At 43.2% G+C, this 23,172-nt stretch overlaps 1 protein-coding gene across 3 annotated transcripts in view; it reads left to right on the top strand.

The window, feature by feature from the left end:
- Positions 1 to 23,172, top strand: part of nek10 (NIMA-related kinase 10) — a 34,484-nt gene that overhangs the window by 1,056 nt on the left and 10,256 nt on the right. For 2 of the 3 annotated variants that reach the window (XM_037533939.1, XM_037533940.1), the window contains exons 3-26: positions 1,266 to 1,326; positions 1,409 to 1,521; positions 1,607 to 1,705; positions 2,711 to 2,795; positions 3,083 to 3,124; positions 4,111 to 4,189; positions 4,294 to 4,361; positions 5,266 to 5,345; positions 5,427 to 5,513; positions 8,384 to 8,608; positions 12,417 to 12,556; positions 13,697 to 13,758; positions 13,865 to 13,942; positions 14,793 to 14,857; positions 14,942 to 15,044; positions 16,647 to 16,775; positions 17,202 to 17,339; positions 18,131 to 18,176; positions 18,365 to 18,486; positions 19,770 to 19,872; positions 19,949 to 20,024; positions 20,265 to 20,394; positions 21,789 to 21,859; positions 21,988 to 22,195. In XM_037533939.1, the coding sequence (XP_037389836.1) occupies positions 1,266 to 1,326; positions 1,409 to 1,521; positions 1,607 to 1,705; positions 2,711 to 2,795; positions 3,083 to 3,124; positions 4,111 to 4,189; positions 4,294 to 4,361; positions 5,266 to 5,345; positions 5,427 to 5,513; positions 8,384 to 8,608; positions 12,417 to 12,556; positions 13,697 to 13,758; positions 13,865 to 13,942; positions 14,793 to 14,857; positions 14,942 to 15,044; positions 16,647 to 16,775; positions 17,202 to 17,339; positions 18,131 to 18,176; positions 18,365 to 18,486; positions 19,770 to 19,872; positions 19,949 to 20,024; positions 20,265 to 20,394; positions 21,789 to 21,859; positions 21,988 to 22,195 (2,410 nt within the window). The remainder of the gene's footprint in view (positions 1 to 1,265; positions 1,327 to 1,408; positions 1,522 to 1,606; positions 1,706 to 2,710; positions 2,796 to 3,082; positions 3,125 to 4,110; positions 4,190 to 4,293; positions 4,362 to 5,265; positions 5,346 to 5,426; positions 5,514 to 8,383; positions 8,609 to 12,416; positions 12,557 to 13,696; positions 13,759 to 13,864; positions 13,943 to 14,792; positions 14,858 to 14,941; positions 15,045 to 16,646; positions 16,776 to 17,201; positions 17,340 to 18,130; positions 18,177 to 18,364; positions 18,487 to 19,769; positions 19,873 to 19,948; positions 20,025 to 20,264; positions 20,395 to 21,788; positions 21,860 to 21,987; positions 22,196 to 23,172) is intronic. The other variant, XM_037533941.1, reaches the window with a different exon arrangement.

Below are 23,172 nucleotides of genomic sequence, written 5' to 3' on the forward strand. Positions count from 1 at the left end.
CACTGAATCCAGGTGTTCCAGTCACTTCCGTGGCCACAGGTGTATAAAGCCAAGCCCCTCGGCCTGCAGACTGCTTCTACAGACATTAGTGAAAGAATGGGTCGCTCTCAGGAGCTCAGTGAATTCCAGCGTGGTGCCGTGATCGGACGCCACCTGTGCAGCAAGTCCAGTCGTGAAATTTCCTCACTACTAAATATTCCACAGTCCACTGTCAGTGGGATTATAACAAAGTGGAAGCGACTGGGAACGACAGCAGCTCAGCCACGAAGTGGTCGGCCACGTAAAATGACAGAGCGGTCAGCGGATGCTGAGGGGCATAGTGCGCAGAGGTCACCGACTTTCTGCAGAGTCAATCACTACAGACCTCCAAACTTCATGTGGCCTTCAGATCAGCTCAAGAACAGCGTAGAGAGCTTCATGGAATGGGTTTCCATGGCCGAGCAGCTGCATCCAAGCCTTACATCACCAAGCGCAGTGCAAAGCGTGGAATGCAGTGGAGTAAAGCGCCGCCACTGGACTCTAGAGCAGTGGAGACGAGTTATCTGGAGTGACCAATCACGCTTCTCAGTCTGGAAATCCGATGGACGAGTCTGGGTTTGGCGGTTGCCAGGAGACGGTACTTGTCTGACTGCATTGTGCCGAGTGTAAAGTTTGGTGGAGGGGGGATCATGGTGTGGGGGTGTTTTTCAGGAGTTGGGCTCGGCCCCTTAGTTCCAGTGAAAGGAACTCTTAAAGCTTCAGCACCAAGAGATTTTGAACAATTTCATGCTCCCAACTTTGTGGGAACAGTTTGGGGACGGCCCCTTCCTGTTCCAACATGACTGCACACCAGTGCACAAAGCAGGTCCATAAAGACACGGATGAGCCAGTTTGGTGTGGAAGAACTTGACTGGCCTGCACAGAGTCCTGACCTCAACCCCATAGAACACCTTCGGGATGAATTAGAGCGGAGACTGTGAGCCAGGCCTTCTCGTCCAACATCAGCGTCTGACCTCACAAATGTGCTTCTGGAAGAACGGCCAAAAATTCCCTTAAACACTCCTAACCCTTGTGGAAAGCCTTCGTAGAGGAGTTGAAGCTGTTATAGCTGCAAAGGGTGGGCCGACATCATATTAAACCCTATGGATTAAGAATGGGATCTCACTCAAATTCATATGCATGTGAAGCCAGACGACCGAATACTTTTGGAAATATAGTGTGTGTGTACTCATATACACCCGTGTTTCCTTCATATGTTTACCGAAATGTTGTGTGCTAATTTTCAGAGAGCTACTTGACCTCAAGAGGCTTCTTTCATTCGTCTCAGCCCCTTTTTCCAAGCAACAGGTATAGGAAGTGTCCATTCTGCATTCTGCTGTGTAATTTGCAGTAATAAACTCTCTGCTGAACTTTTTATCTGCCACTCAAGGTGACGACCGGCCAATGTAAAGGCCGGAAGCCACAGAACTCCCCCCATCTGACCGAGGACAGGAAAAATGTGAGGTGCTCGGCGTCTGAGGCCACAGAACTGGATAACTTCAGGTACTTAATGAAGTTTTTTATTTTAGTGGTTCTTATTTTTCTGTTTGGAGAAATATTTAATTTAACTAGTGCTTCTTCACAACAGTGCAAAATACAGAGATCAGAGGCTCTTCTCGGGTCACCCTCATCACGGTCTGTTCTTGGACATCTTCACTGCCCTCATCAAAAACAGGCTCCACTGCAGGTCTGTTCCCCAGCGCTATTTCATCACTGTCCTATCAATCAGTAGCTTTTAACTCTATTTTTACCTCGTATTTCACACCTGCTTTCTTTTACATTGTGTGGACATTTTCTTAGCTGCTTCTCCCTCAGGGTCGCAGGGGGGTGGGGGGTGTTGGGGGAAGGGGCAGCTGGAGCCAATGCCAGCTGTCATTGGGCAGAAGGCAGGACACACCCTGGACAGGTCGTCTGTCCATCGCAGGGCAGACAGACACACACGCTCACACCTAGGGCCAATGTAGCATGTCCAGTTGGCCTTCAGTAAAACCGGCTCCTTGTCCACTTTATCAGCTCCACTGACTGTATAGCTGCACTCTGTAGTTCTACAGTTACAGACTGTAGTCCATCTGTTTCTCTGATACTCTGTTACCCTGTTCTTCAGTGGTCAGGACCCCCATGGACCCCCAGGCATTATTTGGGTGGTGGGTCATTCTCAGCACTGCAGTAACACTGACGTGGTGGTGGTGTGTTAATGTGTGTTGTGCTGGTACGAGTGGATCAGAGTTTTAATCAGCTTGTGAGTGTAGACATAAGTAGGTGATTTTAATCCATGTAAATGAACTCTGTTCTGATTGGCTGCCCTTTATTCAAAAAGCAAGCCGAGCTGAAACATTCCTTATAACCTCAGCGTGAAAGGGTGGGGCTAAACTGCTGAATTTGTGGATGTATGTAAACATAGATTTTGTGACATCACAAATATAGCAAATTTTAGAAAGCTTAGTTTACAGATATGGACTATATGGACTGAGGAGTGAACAGTATTTCAACAGTGTTTATATCCTACATCAAAGAGTTTCATTGAGAAAAGCAAGATAATTCGTTTTTTGCATAAAGACGGGCCCTAAAAGTTAAATTTGCGCCTTCTTTTAAAAAGTTATGAAGATTTTGGTACAACAGCAACTTCAAATGGGGGTCTTGAACACAAATACTCATAAATTTGAACACAATTATTTCTTCTTTTATTTTGCAGTGAGTGGCTGGAGCGTTCTTCACCTGAAAATGTCCTCAGAGTTCTCATCTGCTTGAGACTGTTAATAAGAGAGCATCATTACCAGGTTTAACTTGCCCTTATCTCTATATCATACCTCAAACATTGGTTTAACGTCTTTTATGTGCAGTTTGTCTATGCCCATAAATTTTCATTATTATGTCTGTGTTTGGGGGGCAGCCGTGGGCTGGAGGTTAGGGAACTGGGGCGGGGGGGGTGTTTCACTTCACGGATGGGTTAAATGCGGAGGTGGAATTTCCCCGTTTGTGGGATTAAAAAAGAGTCACTTACTTACTAAAAAGGTCTTGAAGCCTAATTGTCTCTTTGTCCTTTTTATTCTTATTTTCTTTTCAGAAAGTGTTCTATGATCTCAATGGATTAAGTCACCTTGTAAAGGTAAACCGTAAATTATGATATGCCGATGCACTCAGTAAAAATATTAAAGAGCCCATTTCCAACCTCAATCATGAACAGGCTGTTTTATTACGGTGCCCCTCAGTCTGATATATCGCTGTAGTCGGAACAAAACCTTGCATCTCCATTTTTGCCGTTTTTCAGGTTTTGATATGACCTGATAGTACCTCTGGTCCTGTATATTATGTGTAAATTTCCTGATAAATGGACCAACCAAAGTGATCTAAAATGACTTGGAAAAACATCTGGTTCCATTGACTTACATTAACAGTAGAGTAAGTTTATACCTTCTCCTGTAAAGTTACCAGTTTGGAGATATGAGGGTTTGATCAGACAACATCGATATGCAAATGTCCTCTAAACTGATTAGCAGTTGATTCAAAAGTAGTCCAGTCTGAATCACCTTATAATGCCCGTTAAAATGGATTTACACCATATAGACACAAGTATTGGGACACACCTCCTAACTACTAAGGTTAGGTGTTTCAGCTACCATTGCTAACAGGTGGATCAAATTAAGCACATTGCCTTGCAGTGTCGATAGACAAACACTGGTGGTAGAATGGGTCATGCTAATCATAGGATGCCACCTCTGCCACAAGTCAGTTTGTGAAATTTTTGCCTCGCTAGATCTGCCCCAGACAACAGTAAGTGCTATTATTGTGAAATGGAAGCACCCAGGAGCAACAGAAGCTTAGCCATGAAGCCAAAATAGCTCCTGTGGGTGTAATGTATGTGTCCCAGTACTTTTGTCCGTATGATGTAGGTCAATAAGTCGGTTTTCATATCACAAAAATAGTGGACATTTTTGCAGCTTAGTTTCTATGTATGAACTGGAGAGTGAATGGTACGTTTTTGAATCTTAATCTCGCAAAAGTGAGAACAGTTTTCATATTCACACATATTTCATTTCTGGCGTTTGGAAATGTTTTTATGTGCACATCAAACACACATTTGATGTTTTTCAGTACATGGACTCGGTGGCCGGTGCATATCTGGAGAACGGGGACCAAGCACTGGAAACAGAGCAGCTGGTGACTATGATGCGTGAGTCACAAAAATAATGGCATTACCACATCAGTGTACATGAGCAAAACACCGAAACCATTTTCTCTCCACTAACTTTACTTTCTCTTCCTTTTTCCATGTAGACATGTGTCAGAAACTGTCCATAACTGAAGACCAGAGGATCTGGGTGATTGAATGTGATGCTCATAAGGTTATAAATGTTCCAGAGGAGGATTAACTGTACAAAAAAAACCCTATTTAGCCATTTGGCGCATATTTACAGTGACAGCTGTAAACGAGGTGTTATCACACTACACTGTGGACTCTCACTTTATATATTAATATTTCTCAGTTGCAAATGATATGCCTTGGCAATGCTTACCGTAGAGATAGTGCAGTAATCTGCGTCAGCAGTTGGTCCACCTTAGAATAATATTAGACAGCACATTAGAAGGAGTGTCTACAAACCTTTGGAGATAGAATATATAGTGAACAGACAGAACGACCAAACGATTCATCACTGAGAAGATAAACACAGCACAATGGCAAACACACACCACCACAGCACAATGGCAAACACACACCACCACAGCACAATGGCAAACACACACCACCACAGCACAATGGCAAACACACACCACCACAGCACAATGGCAAACACACACCACCACAGCACAATGGCAAACACACACCACCACAGCACAATGGCAAACACACACCACCACAGCACAATGGCAAACACACACCACCACAGCACAATGGCAAACACACTCCAGCACAGCACAATGGCAAACACACACCACCACAGCACAATGGCAAACACACACCACCACAGCACAATGGCAAACACACACCACCACAGCACAATGGCAAACACACTCCACCACAGCACAATGGTAAACACACACCACCACAGCACAATGGTAAACACACTCCACCACATAATAATGGTAAACACACTCCACCACATAATAATGGTAAACACACTCCACCACATAATAATGGTAAACACACTCCACCACATAATAATGGTAAACACACTCCACCACATAAGGCCAATCACAATAAAGCTCACTACAAATGCTTCTTCACGAGTTCGTCCTTTCTGTCCACAGACTCTTGTGAAGCTCCTCTCTGCACGGGACAGTAATGTGTTGTTAGGTGCTCTCCTGGCCCTCACTACTGTAGCAGACGGGTATGCCTTAAATATAATCCGTTTAAAATGTGGCACGGGTCGTTTCAGACTGATGTTGATCGATTGAATCTCTTTTCTTAGCCCCGAGTGCCGAGAGAAGATCGGAGAGCTGTCTGTTGCGGAGAACCTTCTTATCATATTACAGGAATATGACATGTTATCAAAAAGGTAAAATTAACAAGTGCATTTTCCACCAGATGGGCCCTTTTCACAAGACTCGTGATTAGTTCGGGTTTTAAGGGTAAAACTCACTTCCGCTCCCTACAGCTGCTGCAGAAGCGATTGAAATGTTTTAGTAGTGAACTATAAAGCTCAGAGATGGAGCTACAACAGACATGTGTACGTTTTCCTGCACTGTCGTGACACACAGCGAGAATAAGACGTGGCACTGGTTTAACTGAGATGCTGTCACATCAAGCAGCCTCTGTGTCTTTCTACAAGACAGAAGAAAGAAGGACTTTTATGTAGTATGAATTTTACAGACTCGTAAGATACGAGTTAGCTAGGAGCCGCAGTTAAAGGTGGATGTTTTCCGAAGTGCTGCCAGAGACGGTTTATGAGGACCCTGGCCACTTCCTATTTCCCACATTATATCAGAAGCAGGACTGCTGAACAGCAGAGGGCGCCCGTGAGCGAGTCCTCAGTGAATTGGAGTGAATGGAGCTGAATTTGAATTTGGCCTGCTAGCCGACCTCGTTGGTCAAATAGACTTCACATATAAAAGTGTTGGTTTGCGTTTAAGTCACAGAAGTCGCTGCCATCCTGTAGCTGGCTTATCCCTTAGCCGGCTGGTCCCAGCAGCTGATCAAAGAGCGCTTCCTTGTTTGGGAATATGGCTAGTTAGGAATGGCTTCTAGCGCAGCTGACTAGCTACAGCTAAACAACGTCTACCAAATTCCTTCCACATATAAAACTCCTTCTTTCTTCTGAAAACAGGAATATCACAGAAATCGCTGGCCTGTTGTACAAAGACAGAGACTGATGTGAGCAGCAGCAAGCAGGGCTACACCACATAACGTAAGAGCACCGTATTCCGTACACTTCAGTATTCCGTACACTTCGGTATTCCGTACACTTCGGTATTCCGTACACTTGCAGGTTCTCCTGTTTGTGTAATAAAAACCACTTTCTTGACATTTGTCAACGAAACATCTGAGACATTGTTATATATCCTTTTTTCCATCAAATCGATTGGCAAGACCATCAGCGCTGGGTTTGGGCATCAAATCTGTAGAAATAGTGACCGGACCCCCGGTACCATCCCGAACAGGACAGGTGGGGAAACTTTCATACCCAGTTAAAATGCACTTTAGCTCGTTTAAACATCAGATTTAACCCTTAAACGAACATTAAACGATGGATCATCACCATGAAGCGCAGTGTGTTTAACACCAAGCTGTTATTGGGAGTTTATCCCGTCAGCTCCATGACCCCCGCAGACCCTCTCAGCTCCGCAGCTTCACACCACCACCCCACTTTACTGGGCTTTTTCCCAGGGTCGCCTCATTCACTGCGCATATTGTTTAGAATAACTCAATTTTACAATCAGTTCATTTATATTTTATGCAATTAAATTTCATAAAACTTAAAATAAAACACAGGGAAAAGAGTGTAGGGAAAACTGCTGCTTCTGTGGGAGCTGGCATACGGAATTCTGACTGTACAAACTGGTGACATGGATGACGCTGTTTTATTTTTTTAAAAGTATTGGCCCAAATGTGACCAGTCAAAGTGCATCTTGGTTGCTAGACAGATTTTGCAGAGTCCAGTCATTACACCCTGTTTGACTTGCAATAACTACTGAAATGGGAAAAGTGCCGGAAAAACTGTCCGGAATATGGTGCTCTTACATTAAACAGCTGAAACGCTGTGTAAAGTTAAATCGGTGCTTCCATCCACTTTCTATTCTCACTTTTTGTCATGATAGTGCACAAAAACTAAAACATGTCTGTTGTAGCTCAGTATTTGAGCTCTACACTTCACTACTAACACTGTCATCGCTTCTGCAGTAGCTGTATTCCATTGTTTCAAAAGTTCAGCGTAATTAAGTCATTAAGATGTAAACAAAGTCATTCATGGTGCTTTGGTGTGAAACGCCTAGTTCTAGAGAAACTGAGTCAGAACTGTTCACAGTGGTGGTGATAGGAACCAGACGTCTGAAGAGTTTAACCCCTTAAATGGCCAGTGTCCCCACCAGGCCCACAGCTTTATTACACACTTCTGTCACCTAAGAACAGCTCAGCCTGTTTACCCTAAAGTCCCTGTAGTTACTGAATAATAAGCCTGGGATTTTAGGGGGTTAATGCCACTGAAAGCTCCTTACTGAAGGTCCTCGCATAAAATGGTTATGAAGAACATCTCATGGAAGCCTGAGACATTGTTTTAAGATAGTTTTGAAGATGTAGATTAAATCACCATTAAAAAGTGAAGGCTAAGGCTCTTTACAGTGCACTTTACATCAAACTGCTGAATGACTTTGTTCTCTGCAATATAATTTTGCAGAAATTGGTGAAAAATCAGCGGAATTCTCTAACAGCTTACGAGATTTGATTGATTTTTCATTCATTTCTGTCTCATTAATACATTAACATATGCACTAATTGTCTTGATCCAGATTCTTCAGAATAAATCCCTTTGAGCCAATTATGTTGATAAGACTGTGGTGATGAATAATTATGATTATAAAGAATAAAGCAGTTGGCTTGCCACCTTCAGATCAACATGTTATGATGCATCAATGCATTTCTACACCACTTTATAAGCACCCATATCATCCATAGGATTTTGTTGTAAGTTGATGAGAGTAAACAGTTAAACAATCAACATCGATGCACAATATGGATCATCTTCATTTAAAATATTGGGGGGAAATAATAATAAAACCTAAAATGTGTCCTTTTCAAAAGTTATGGTGTAATTTATATTTGTATTATTTGTGTATTTTGGCGTTTTATTTTTTCCTAATATGCTGAACTCATCGACGGGAGGTATTTAAGCTCTTGCATACGACTGTAGCTGTGTTTGTGCGCCCCCTTCAGGCTGAGTGCGGAGCTGCTGCGGCTGCTGTGTCCGGTGCCGTGTGTGCGGGAGCAGGTGTGTCAGTGTGAGGGGGTTCCTGTGCTGCTGAGTATGCTCCATGCGGATGACCTGAAGCTGCTGTGGAGCACGGTGTGGGTGCTGGTCCAGCTGTGCCAGGATCCGCACACCAGCGCACTCATCCGTGCCTGGGGTGGAGTCCAGCAGCTCCTGCATATCCTGCACGGGTCAGCACAGCTCCTCTTTTGCTTCCAGAACTGTGTATGAGTTACCTTAGTAATTAACATCGTGCTAATGAACATTTAAGAATTTATGCTGAATAAAATGATTAAGATGCAGTCGTTCACAGCGGTTTGATATAAAAGGCTTCATTCTAGAGAAACTCGAGTCAGTACTCTTCACAGTGGTGCTAATAGCAACCAAATATCTAAAGGATTCAATGCCTCTAAAAACTCCGTCACAGAAAGTCATTATACAAGATGGTTATGGAAACTCTGCCTGATGAGACACTGATTTGGCCTAAACGCGTCTTGTTAATCCACCAGTTTCAATCAAATTCATGGAGGGATACATGCAGGGTGTTGTAAGGGAAAATAATCCCCCTAAAAATGTTTAGATTCAGATTTTACCGTCATAAACACTGCATCTAAAACCTAAGAACACACATGTAGGGTCCCTCGTGATTTTTGGTAGTAAGAGAAATGGCATATTAGTGTTGTAGTCATGGCAACCCCTGGTTCCTACCACCACCACTGTAAAGAAACCCGAGTCTGTAAGTTTCTCTACAATGAATCATTTCACATCAAACCACTCTGAATGACTTTAGTAATGGAATTATGCAAAAAATGAACATTTTCAGTAATCTTAAGTAGACTTCCTCATTACGCTTGCTGTTTATGACTAGGGATGCGCAGTACAACTAATATTGATATTCAAATAACCGTAAGATTTATTGCACAGATGTCTGGTTAACCAGGAAAGGGAACAGCAACTACAAAATGGGGAAATCTGACTTTTTCCAAAATTAACCCAGGACAATGGGCTGAATTTTTAGATAATGGCAACTGTTTTAGGAGGCACACCACTGGACTTTGTTATCAGAGCTGGACGTAGTACATAAATCATGTACCTGAGTTAAAGTCGAGACCCCCAAGGTAAAATATTCCTCCAGTAAAAGTAGAAGTTCCTCCCTTTAGACCTCCACTTGAGTAAAAGTACTAAAGTATTTCCCTTCAAATGTACTTAAGTATAAAGTAAAAGTACTAAAAGAGTAATTCTGGCTCTGATGTCCTGTTATCATTTTTATAACCAGACTGGCTTCATGAACTCATTTCAGGTGAAAGTCCTCCAGCGTCTCTCTTGGTAAACCAGTCTTTTAATAGAACGTCATTAATTAGTGACGCTGACGTCTATTAAAATGATCAGAAGCACAAAACACTGAAGGTAAACAGTTTCCATCAGGGAGAACCGAGTGGCTCTGAAATCACTTTTTACACACAAGCAAAGTTTCAGTTTCAGATTTATTTACAACTTAGTTCCAAGTTTAAGTTGAATAAAAACTGGCTTTAAACTCAGGATCACAGATGAGCTCCTTTACTATGTTGATCTGTAGGCGTCTGTTCATAAACATAAACCAGCCCAAACTCATTTACTATAAAATGAAATGGTGTTTGTAGAAATTCAGAAAAAAGCCGCGTCAGTCTCGACTGCATATGTGGACATATTTCTATATTGAGCTCTATTTACACAAAGTTAGGTTAGTTCATCATTTATGTTGAACAGACTCTCCCAAAGTTTTACGCTGCTGCGCTGACGTTGAACCGCGTGCTGCACTGGGTCGGTCTGACCAACAGGTCAAAACCAGCTCTAAACAAAGTGACCGCTGGGCCCTGATTGGTGCTCTGGCTTTGCGCTTCTTTCGTTTTGACATGTTACGTTTTTATACACACAGAAACCAAAAGGAACCACAGATTTCTCAAAATGTAGGAGGAAAAAGTCGGATATTAGACTCTGAAATGTAGTGGAGTGAAAGGAAAAAGTCGCCCAGAACGGAGAAACTTCAGTAAAGTACCGATACAGAAAAAAACTACTTAAGTACAGTAACAAATTACATTTACTCTGTTACTGTCCAACCCTGTTTGTTATTCAAAACCAGCTGAGGGAGGCTGCCTCTTCAGATGAGCCAATAAGCTAACACTAGAGCTAACAGATACGTTGGATGTTAATGGAGACACTGGTTTCTTCTCAGGAATCAACGTTTGGTAGATGTTCTTATTATTTCGCGCTCTAGCTAAAATCAGCTAGATTTTATTCTATACTTATTGCTCATATAGTGCCCAACTCCAGCAACACTGCTGTGTCTGATCCACTCAACACACACTAACACACCACCAGGACGTCAGTGTCACTGCAGTGCTGAGAATGAACCGCCACTCAAATAATACCTGCCCTGTGGGGTCCTGACCTTGGAAGAACAGGGTGAATGAAGGCCAACAGGTGGACTGCAGTCTATAATTGTAGAACTACAATGTGCACCTTTACAGTAAATGGAGCTGATAAAATGAACAAAAAATATAGATGTAAGGAGGTGCACTTAATGAAGTGGCTGCTCATATTTATGTATTTACAAATACATGCAAAACTGCTACATTTCACGGTCCTATTTTAAATTAAGTGATACATTTTAATCCCACAAACGGGGAAATTCCACCTCCCATTAACCCGTCCGTGCAGTGAAACACCACATACACACTAGTGAACACACACACACACACACACTAGGGGGCAGTGAGCACACTTGCCCAGAGCGGTGGGCAGCCCTATCCGCAGCGCCCGGGGAGCAGTTGGGGGTTAGGCGTCTTGCTCAAGGACACCTCAGTCACGGACTGTCAGCAGTCTCAGCAGTGACACTGACGTAGTCGAGTGTGTGTGTCTCAAACGTGGTCAGGCTGTGGTTTTTATGCAGCCTGTGCTGAGCTGATATGCAGCCAAGAGCAGCGTTGTGGGACTACGCCAGTGTCACTGCTGAGAGTAGTTAACCATCTGTATATGTAACTGAACAGAGGTCCTGTGGTCAGAAACTGACCGATCATGACGACTGGGGTAAAGAGGTGTTAAAGAGTGCTAGAGAGTCTAAGTATTTAAATTTAATCATCGTGTGAAACAACATGACCAGCTGTGTTCACACGTAGGTTGACGGTTTACACAGTGCTGTGAAAATGTATTAATACTGATTGTATATTTGTCAGAAATAAATGTTTCAGATTTTTAAACAGAGTTGAACATAAGACAAGGACAACCTGATTAAACCTAAAGTACAGTTTGTACTTTATCGCTTCATTGACTGAAGAACACAAAAAAACGTATCCAACACCAACGGGTCTGAACAAAAGTAGAAGCCCCATTAGTTACTCGATCAGCCAGTGAACCAAATTCAGTTGATAATCGGTATCAAGTAAACAACACACACAGGCTTGATAACTGCCAGCCCTGTAGAAACTGGACATCTCTTAAATAGACTCTGTCTAGCAGTAGCCACGTTTACATGCAGCCTAATAATCTGTTAATAATCCGAATAATAGCTCAATCGGAATAAAATACGTCCATGTAAGCATCTCAGTCGGAATAGTCTAGTCTGATTGAGGCCGTTCGGACTACAATTTCTATCCGACTGATCGAGGTGGGTAATCCTGTAAATAATCTGTATCCGATTACATTCCCTATCGGAAAGTTTAAGCCCGTTCTGCTTGTGCGTCGCGTCAGTGAGAGTTTATACCGTTCGACACGGCGGAGCAGAAGCTGGTCTGCAGAGGAGACGAAGTTCATGCTCTGATCTTTAAAAATTGGCTATCATGGTTTTAATGTTTTTTTGGAAACTGCTGTTTCTCACTTATTTTGCTTTGACCTTCCCCTTCATTGTGCAAAACGTCCAAATCTTACACCTCATATCTTCTAAAATAAATAACTAGTGGTTTGAGTGGAAATACATGTACAGCACCTATAAAGTCTAAAATCTGTATGTGCCTCTCTCCCCAGAGAGCGAGTGTATGTGTCTGACCGCTCGTCCATAGAGACCCTGTCTAGTGCTAATGCTGCTGGCCGCTTGCACAGACCCCACGTGTCTGAGGAGCTGAGTTCAGTGGAGGCAGAGGAGAACACCGTGTCTCTCTACGCTGGTAAGCACGAGCACATACAGCACTATTTTGGCAGAATTCCATTTGTGGTTTTCTTGCTCAGCTTGTGAAGGGAAGAATAATTAGGACAAGCATCGATTCAATCAAAAGAGAATCTCAGTAAAAGCTTTTCTTCAAGCTATTACTGTGGTGTTGGTGCAGAAGAGCACATGGGAAACAGTGCTGTAGATGAAGGCTCTTGCATTGAACCAGAAGCACAGAGAACTCATTGTTAGCTGATCCAGCTCAGAAGCAGGCAGGTCACATCTAACCACATGTTTCCTGTATGTCACGAAAACCGCCCAACTTCTCCAAAAACCATCACAGCTCAAATAACATGCAGGCACATCCTCATTCATTCCACTGAACCACAATTTATTTATACATTTAAGTCTTCCTTACTGTCACCGCACTGCATGGCCTCGCCTCTCCTGTGTCCATGGCTAAATGAGACAGTATCTGGACTCTATATTGTTATTTGTAGAGAGGGCTGCGTTTGTCTTGAGCGCTTTTCTATGAGGGACACTCAAAAGTGACTTTACGCAAGTCTCCGGGGTGCGAGTGTGATTTGAGACTCTAGTCTCTGAGGTGAGACCAAATCAAGTCTCAAGGCTTTTAAGTGTGAGTCTGAATTAAGTCTTAATTTGCTGAGGCGTGAGCCCAAATAAAGTCTTCTATGTGAGTCTGACTCAAATCGCTGAAGACTGAGTCTAAATCAAGTCTTGAGTTTGAGGTGAGAGTCTAAATCAAGTCTTGAGTCCCAGAGGTACAAATCCATATTAACTCAAGTCTTTGAGGTGCAAGTTTGACTCAAGTCTCAGTTTGCTGAGGTATGAGTCTAAATCAAGTCTCAAATTTCTTAAGTGAAACTAAATCAAGTCTCAAGTCACTGAAATGTCAGCCTTATGTAGAGTCTTATGCCACTAGTGGGTCTGACTCAAATCTCGAGTCGCTGAGTGCAAGTCAAGCGTTGAGTTTCTGAGGCAGAGTCCATGTCAAGTCTCGAGTTCCTGAGGTGCGAGTCCAAGTCGAGTCTCCGAGGTGTCCAGGTCAAATCTAGAGTCTTTAGTGGTGAATCCTAGTTAAGCTTCCAGTTGTACGCAGTTCAGCTAAACCTGCTCCGCTCTTGCTCTCTGCCACCAGCGTGCTGCGCAGCAGTAACAGAGCTGGTGCTGGACGACACTGCGGCCCACCTTGTGGTGCAGGTACATGGATCAATTCAGCTCAGAAGATGGACACATTTCTTTATCTGCTCAGTCCAATTCCCACATGTTTCAGTGCGCTGATGTGTCGTCTCTCCTCTTGCCTCAGGAGAATGGGGTGTACGTAATTGGTAAAATGATCCTGCCCCAAGGCTCAGCGACAGGACCAAAGGCAGCATCACTACAGGTAAACCGAGAGTATTATAGTGTAAAAATAATGTCAATTTAAAAAATAATTTTTTAATTGCATTGTTTGTCAGGGTGGTTGCTTTTTAATTTAAACAGGCCTCCAGACTGACCATTGCATGCATAATGCATTGAGCCACATCTACCATTAATATCTTCATAGTTTGAGATACTGAGACTTTAAAAATGTGGACGTGGCCTTAAATGATGCCCCTGTACTGTGTGCTATGTAGACGGCTGCAGCGTTGACATGTTTGAACTTGAAGGACACATCTTAAAAGGGAATTCCACCAATTTTTTAAAATTTCTGCATAATTAAGTTGAGAAGCATGCAAATGTCTTTACAGTGGCAGTGATGGGAAGCAGGGGTCACAATATCTACAGCACAAATGTAGCCAATGTTTATTTACTATCCAAAACCACCAGTGAACCTACACGAGTCTCCTGAGTTTATAAGGAACACTGATGGCAAAATAGTGGTAGATCTTTTCTTTGGGGACGCCCTGCACATCCCGCCACCATGAATTAATAATTTAAAAAAAAACATAATTTAGACCAAAAATCTCAAAACTCTCATTAAACAGCGTCACAGACAGCAGGCAGTGAATTCATAACCAATTCTTTTTTCATTTAGTGGTGGACGTCTGGTTCCCATCACCACCACTGTGAACAGTTCTGACTTGGGAAGTTTCTCCAGAACGGAGCGTTTCACACCAAGCCGCTCCGAATGGCTCTTAGTCATGCAGGCATTTTGAAAAATCAGTGGAATGCTTCCCTAAAGTGCTTCGAGATGCATGTTTGCTGGTTGTTTTCATGGTGGACGTAATCATAAAACACTTTCTTTCTCCAAGTGTTACGCTTTCAGGACCCTCCGCTTCCTTTTTAGCATGGAACGCAACCGGCATCTCTTCAAAAGGTACAAGTGATACACTGTGCTGGCTCTCGACTTTGATCCATGCTGCTCACTTTGCACTGTTGACCATGAACCTTGCTTGTAAAGGCTCTTCCCACCAGAACTGTTCGAGACGTTTATCGATATCGGACATTACGTGAGAGACATTTCAGCGTACAAACCTCTGCAGGAAAAAACGTCATTGCTTTCGGTAAACTTGATTCGCTTGCATCCTCCACCCTTCATGAATAGAAGCAATATCACACATGCACTTCTGTCATGCATGCACTAATAGACATGGCAAATCTTTGTATTGCCTAAAATTTATAGACAACTATTTACTGCACACTTAAAAATAAAAGGTTCCTAAATGGTCCTTGCCTTGGATAAGATCTCTGAACTTATGATGCACATAAGGCACACATGGTCAAAGCCTTTTTCATCTATGGGAAATATGAATAGAATAGAATAGTAATTCTCACTAGATCTTCTAAATTATGAGGTTATTAAGGGGTCAAAATATGCATGTGTCCACAGGCTGATTCTCCTGTGCATAGAATTGACCAAATAAGATCAGCCTCACTGAAATTCCCCTGAAAAACCAGAAGGCTTTGTGAAATGTGGGGTGAAGTACAGTCTGAGTAGCTGATGTTGCAGTATTAGAAGTGCAGTATTAGACTTACTACAGAAGCATAGTGTAGTGCACATTTTGGACATGTAGGCTTATAAACAGAAGAACCTGAGAGGTGCGGCGGGCTGAGCGTTTGCTCATTTATCAGGAAATCATCACAGAGTTCCAATCCCATCAACGCCATAACACAAGAGTGTTGAACACCACCTCTCCCTGAGCCCCGTCTCGCTGTGCAGCATTCCCACCCAGCAGGGCAGTTCTGGTAGTGGTGGTGACTGAGATGTGACCCTGTAATGGCAGTAAACTGGGTTCTGGCAGCCACATCTGGCCCACTTCTGTGCCATCATTCCATATGGTGTGTGGGCCACATCTGGCATTTAGAAGTGGCCCAAGTTTGAGCCATATCAAATCCGCTGTCTGGGAGCTGGTCAGCAGCTAAATTAAGTAAAGCTAACTGGTCAGTGAACTAGTCTGATCATTTTTATGCTATATTTTGAAAAGCTAATGGTCACCTGTATCATTCAGGAAAGATTTGAAAGTTCTGCTACTAGTTTTTAAGACTCTAAAAGGCCCTAAAGGACCCACTTACGTCAGAGTGTGTCTGTTTATGTTCCAGCACCTGGTCTTAGATCTGCAGATTCTGGCCTTCTACTAAAACCTTCTGTAAAATACAGAAAACTTGAGACTCGTTCAGTTTTTCTGCTTCTAAATTAAACTCAACTGACCTTTTATTAGACAGTCAAGCTCAGTGCTGACTTTTAAGAATCAGCTAAAAACGTCTCCCTTTAACTCAGTATTTAATTAGAAGTCTACGTTTCGTGGTGTTTATCTTTTCAGTTGTTCTGTATCATTTTGTTGTACAAATTTAAATGAACACACACACAATGTATGTATATATACACACACACACACACACACACACACACACATACATACATACATACATACATACATACATTAGCTGACTGCAAAATAATAAACAACACACAACAAGGTCTGTTGGAATAGAACCTTTAGGTTGCATAGAGGTTTTTTATCCTGTTAAAAAGGTCCTCACGCTCACATCTCACTTACAAGGATGGTTCTTTAGTGAGCCGAAAGTGGTTCGTCCATAACATCCACCCAAAAAGCCCTTTTTGCACCTTTATTTTCCGGGTCTAAATGCTTTATTCTCATCTGTAGAATGAAGAATTGGATGGACTGAGGGAGAGAATTGAGGCAGTGAACCAGAACCGGCCACCTATTAAAGTGATCAATGGCTACTCCATTCTGGACCACCTGGGCAGTGGAGCCTTCGGAAGTGTTTTCAAGGTAAAGCCCATCTTTTATCAGTCGTACAGCCTAAACTGCTTTTCCCAGAACTCACAGGAGAAGATTACTTTCAAAATGATACTTGGGTCCAGTCCCATTTCTTCTTTTTACCCCGACCCCTCACCCACACCTTGTTTGAATTTTCCCGTTCCACCTTAAATGGTGCAGCTATTACATTCTGGTGCTTCAGGCATCAACACTGCTGGGCTGTCACTCTGTTTGGAGGAGCATGTAGCCCCAACACTTCGCCCTCCCCCTCTAGCTCAATAAACATTGGGTCACCCCACCGCTGGACGTGAGGGCTCATTGGTGGGGGCGAGGGGTGAAATGGGACTGGGCCCAAGTTTCCTCTGGATCAGCGATCATTGTGAAGTAAAGGTTTCTGAGGGGTTTCTGTTGGTTGGTATGGTGGGTTTGTGTTTAAAGGTCCGTAAACAGGGGGCGCAGAACTGTCTGGCACTGAAGGAGGTCAACCTCCACAACCCAGCTTTTGGAAATGACAAGAAATCCAGGGACAGCAACGTGGAGAAGATTGTGTCTGAGCTCACCATAATCAAAGAGCAGGTAGACTCCCTGTGTTTGCATTGACTGTGATGATTAACCCTTCTGGAGCTTTACTGCCCTCCTGTGTTTATATGGATTCACTGCATTCTTTGGTCCTTTATCTAGCACTGCCGGTTTGGCTCATTAACTAATGAAGAAGCTTCTCCTGTGCCGAATGTGGTGCTTCATAATATGTGGTGCTTCAGAGCATCTCAGGACTAAAGTTAGGAGCCAATACACAGTACAGTACGAAAGTCTCAGGCACCCGAGACACATTTTCAAAATCTGTGTGTAGTTTGTGTTTATTTGCTGAGAAATGTTAATATTTGAATAAACCAAATTTCTAGAATATTAATTAATTATGATTATATATATGAAATTTGTGTGTGTGTGTAATTATATATAGTATTATAATAAACAGTGATCTTCTGGATGTTAGTGTGTGTGTTTCCCCATCTCCAAGCCGCTCCTCGAGGAAGTCCAGTATTATATGTAGTTATAAAGCAGCTCCTGGTTTGACCAATCAGTGCTCAGTAAATTGAGCTCATGATGTAATTGATGATATTAACGAGTCTCTGTGGCGGCTGTGAAGGTGTCCAGGAAAAATCTGGACCCGAGAAATTCTTGTTACTGTTTATTGTTTTTCTGTTTATTTGAATTATGAATACGACTTTATTCTAATGTATATGGTGATAAACTCACTGCTGAGGTCAGTTGTTTAAACATTTGCTTAGACGTCTGAATCTTTCACACAGCGCTGTACTAGCGCAGTTGTTTGACATTGATAACACTAATGATAGCCTGTTTTTTAGATGGCACATCCAAACATTGTCAAATACTTCAAGACATTTTTAGAATGTGAGTACCCCCCCCCCCCTCTTTGGATTTTAAATAGGCTTTGAATAGTTTGCATATTTAAATTAAATTCCATATTTTTTGTTTAATTCAATGAACACTGTCAAATACCCATTTAGCCAATAAGAATCACCTTTAAACTTTGTAAAAATTATTTTGTCCCCAGTGTAGTTTGATTTTATGTACTTCAGGTGACAGGTTGTACATCGTCATGGAGCTTGTGGAAGGTGCACCACTTGCTGACCACTTCAGCTCACTCAAAGAAAAGCAGCAGACGTTCACTGAAGACAGAGTGTGGAATATCTTCATTCAGGTAATTGAATACTTGCTATCTAGCACTTAAAGCACTACACATGTCAGAGAGCAGCCTTCATTTATTTGACTTCCAATCAAAATAGCCGTTATATACAGAGCGATTCAAAGGATTCATTCAATTTCAAAGCGGCATATTTTTACAACCGTGAGGCGCCGAGGAACCAATCACACTCCAACTGTAAGAGGGGGTCATAGAGTTTCTGACTGGCTCCTTCAGTCTGAGAGGAGCTGAGACCCCTGAGCAGAACGTTCTGCGTTCTCCACGTCAATAAGAGTGAATCCGTCAGAACTGAGCAGCGGGATTTTCATCAGCAGTGAAGCTCCAGCAGCTCAGAGCGTTCGGCGCTGGTTCCACAGCACTGGATGATCTCCGAAATCCCACTGAAAGACCCGTGAGAGCAGCGACGCCCGACTCGCTCAGTCCAGTCTGGGATGAGTTTGACTGTGGTGTTGATGTCGTCCGTCCAGCTGGAGGAGGTTCAGACTGAGACCTTGTAGAATCACATAAACTTTATGCTCATTTACACCGTTTACAGCTCACTGCACTGATCTGTGATGATTTACAGGAGAAATCAATCATTTTGAAAAAAACCTTTTTGAAATCACCCTGAATATAAAGTTTTTGGTAGACCATCAAACTGCCCCATCAGATAAACAGCACTTAAAGCTTTTATCTTTGAGAGGAGAAAACTGAAAACATCCACAGCCATCATTCCTCCATCCTGTGAGAAGACCGCTCAGCACTGTGGGTCTGAAAGGACGTGTAGCTGATCAAGAAGAACCTCACTGAGAAAAGGAGACGGACTCATCAAACAAAGAAGCTGAGCGATGGACTGACCACCCCAGAGTCCAGACCTCAACACCACTGAATGTGTTTGGGGTAGTTTGGACTGTGAGAAGCAGAAAATGCTAAACCAACTTCTAAGACTTTTCTAAGAACTTTGTAGGTGTGGAAAAATCTCCCTGCTGATTTCTATGAAAGTTTTAAAATCAAGCCTCCTAAAAAGAGTTGAAGCTGTAATGAAAGGTAGAGTGTACACACTAATTACTAATAAATATAATGTCTATTTTTTTGTTGAGATTTCTGTGATTTTCTGACGTGACGGCGAGAAATAAATGACCACTCAATAGAAATTTTGACTGGAAAATTAAAGAACTGAAGGGTGGTCTCCGACTTGATATGATATGTACTGCATATTCCTTATAACACGAGAAATCCATTATAAAGTACAGTCCAACTGTCCACTTGAATGTCTGGATTTTGTTCTGACACCTCCTTAGATGTGCCTGGCGTTGAGATACCTGCACAAGGAGAAGAGGATCGTCCACAGAGATCTTACCCCCAACAATATCATGCTCGGAGAGAGGGATAAAGTCACCATCAGTCAGTGAAACAGCCACAGGTTGCCATGGAACATATTAACACATTAAAACATAACTAAACATGTCTTGTTTTGCAGCCGACTTTGGCCTTGCAAAGCAGAAACAAGAGACGAGCAAGCTGATGTCCGTCGTTGGGACGATTCTGTACTCCTGGTTTGTATTGATCCTAATGGAATAGATATAACTGAACAATAATGGTGACATAATGCAAACCAGCATCATCTCCATAAGCATCCAGTCATCGTTAGCCACGCTTGCGTCCATTCCTTTATGTCCTAGCATTCTGAGGGGACAGAATATACACCGGGCATCATTTCCAGTGACATCTTAGGAGTGATTTTATAAGCATGTCAGTGGTCTTATTGTGTAGAGTGAACGTGGGCCTGTGTTCAGTCCAGAGATTGTAAAGAGTGAGCCGTATGGAGAGAAGGCTGACGTGTGGGCTGCTGGCTGCATCCTATATCAGATGGTCACCCTCAGGCCTCCTTTCTACAGCACCAACATGCTCTCCCTCGCCACCAAGGTAACCAGACAAACCGTCAGTATGGATGGTTTTAAAAAAAAAAATCTTGTTAAATTTTTAATTAAACTAGCAACCAGATGCCAGCTAAAGACACTTATCCTAGTGTTTAAAAAGCTTAAGAATTAACGTTATGATGTCGGATAGATGTGGAAAAATTCTAGGCTTCTGTCTTTGTGTCAGATATTGAAGCTATAATAAGTGCATGTGCTACAAAATAGTAACAATGACGTCAGGATATTTTTTAACTCTATGCTAGATGCATGAAAATTTTAGGAATTATTCTTTGATTGAAACACATATGAATGAGAAGGCCTGGCCCACAATCTCCGCCTTAGTTCATCCCAGAGGTGTTCAATGGGGTTGAGGTCAGGGCTCTGTGAGGGCCAGTCAAGTTCTTCCACACCAAACTCATACAAACCTTCCTTTATGGAGCTGCTTTGGGCACTGGAGCTCAGTCAGTCATGCTGGAACAGCATTTTGGCCAACTGACTTGTTACAGTGGTGGCACCCTATTACAGCACCACGCTAAGTGAGCCCTTTAGAACGACCCACTCTCTCAGACTGCATGGCTATGTGCTGAACCTGTGGCGCATATATATATATATATCCATCCATCCATCCATCCATCCATCATCTTCGCGGGGGCAGCATCCTGAGCAATGAAGCCCAGACCTCCCTTTCCCCTGCCACTTCCACTAGCTCCCTGGGAGGGATTCCGAGGCGCTCCCAGGCCAGCTGGGCGATATAGTCACGCCAGCGTGTCCTGGGTCTTCCCCGGGGTCTCCTCCCAGGTGGACTCGCCTGTGACACCTCCCAAGGGAGGCGTCCAGGAGGCATCCTAACCAGATGCCCGAACCACCTCAACTGGCTCCTCTCGACGTGGAGAAGCAGCGGCTCTACTCCGAGTCCCTCCCGGATGACCGAACTTCTCACTCTATCTCTAAGGGAGAGTCCAGCCACCCTGCGGAGGAAACTCATTTCGGCATATATATATAAGTGACCCTTATTTAATTCATTTTCACCTCCACATTTAACCCATCCATAAAGTGAAACACCACACACACACACACACACACACACGAATAGTGAGCACACTTGCCCAGAGTGGTGGGCAGCACCCAGGGAGCAGTTGGGGGTTCGGTGTCTTGCTCAAGGACTTGCTCAGCGCTTGGGATCAAACTGGCAACCTTCCCGTCACAGAGTCGGTTTCCTAACCTCCAGCCCACGACTGCCCCAGTGATCATTTTTATTTATTTATAAAAAAAAACAAAAAACTTTACTTACTTTTAAGGTGAATGAATGGAACCAGAATTTAACTGAAAAAGCATTTATATATATAAAGTTTTTAATGCCAAATGTATTTCATGCCTTTAATCCACTTTGATGCTTTCAAGATTGTAGAAGCTGCATTTGAGCCTGTGGAAGACCCTGTATTTTCAGACAGAGTCACAGACATGATAAAATGGTAAGATTTACAGCTATCTTGGTTTTCATATCATTAAATTAATTATTTTGTGTCGTTTTCACTTCGTTTGTAATGTAAGTCTTTTATCATATTTACTGGTTAATCTGCTATTGTTGTCCACTGGCCAGGTGTTTGACCCCCAATCCAGATTTGCGCCCTGACATTGTGGAGGTCGGTTCCAGAATCTGTGACCTGATGATGAGGTTCATGGACAGCTTAAGCACCTCCCATGTTGCGCTGGAGAAGAGAGCGGAGCGAGACAGGAGGCGAGCACAGAAGTACTGCTTGGAAAACAACCGGATGAAGATCATGAGCAGGTCTTCAGTCGTGCCTCAGGTAAAGTTTCAAAATAAAATGTAAAATTATTTGTAATGTAAAATGTAAGATTTTTTTCATCCTGTAAACCTCGAAGTTGTGTGAAACAGATTTCTTCTGTAGTGCATGTTCATCGCCATGCATGCTTTTCAACTAAATGTAACGTCTTTTCAAACACAGATCACGTTTTTAAAACTACTGTCATTTATTTCAAGAGCAAAGTTACTCACATGCCAATCACATGTATGAAAACCAGTTGCCCCTTAAATTTTCAACCCCCCCCGTTCACCCTCATTGCTCCCTACCAGCTCAGAGTCACAGCGTTTCACACTTAATGATGGTTCTCCAAGGGTTCTTTAGTAAAGGAAATTTTTCAGATTGATGGAGGATGCGCTATAGAGAGTACTACACTATATTTCCAAAAGTGTTCACTCCCCTATCCAAATCACTGAGTTCAGTGTTCCAGTCACTTCCATGGCCACAGGTGTATAAAGCCGAGCCCCTAGGCCTGCAGACTGCTTCTACAGACATTAGTGAAAGAATGGGTCGCTCTCAGGAGCTCAGTGAGTTCCAGCGTGGTGCCGTGATCGGACGCCACCTGTGCAGCAAGTCCAGTCGTGAAATTTCCTCACTACTAAATATTCCACAGTCCACTGTCAGTGGGATTATAACAAAGTGGAAGCGATTGGGAACGACAGCAGCTCAGCCACGAAGTGGTCGGCCACGTAAAATGACAGAGCAGTCAGCGGATGCTGAGGGGCATAGTGCGCAGAGGTCACCGACTTTCTGCAGAGTCCATCACTACAGACCTCCAAACTTCATGTGGCCTTCAGATCAGCTCAAGAACAGCGTAGAGAGCTTCATGGAATGGGTTTCCATGGCCGAGCAGCTGCATCCAAGCCTTACATCATCAAGCGCAATGCAAAGCGTGGAATGCAGTGGAGTAAAGCGCCGCCACTGGACTCTAGAGCAGTGGAGACGTGTTCTCTGGAGTGACC

This window comes from Pygocentrus nattereri, chromosome 24 (assembly GCF_015220715.1).
Source record: "Pygocentrus nattereri isolate fPygNat1 chromosome 24, fPygNat1.pri, whole genome shotgun sequence".
Lineage (NCBI taxonomy): Eukaryota > Metazoa > Chordata > Actinopteri > Characiformes > Serrasalmidae > Pygocentrus > Pygocentrus nattereri.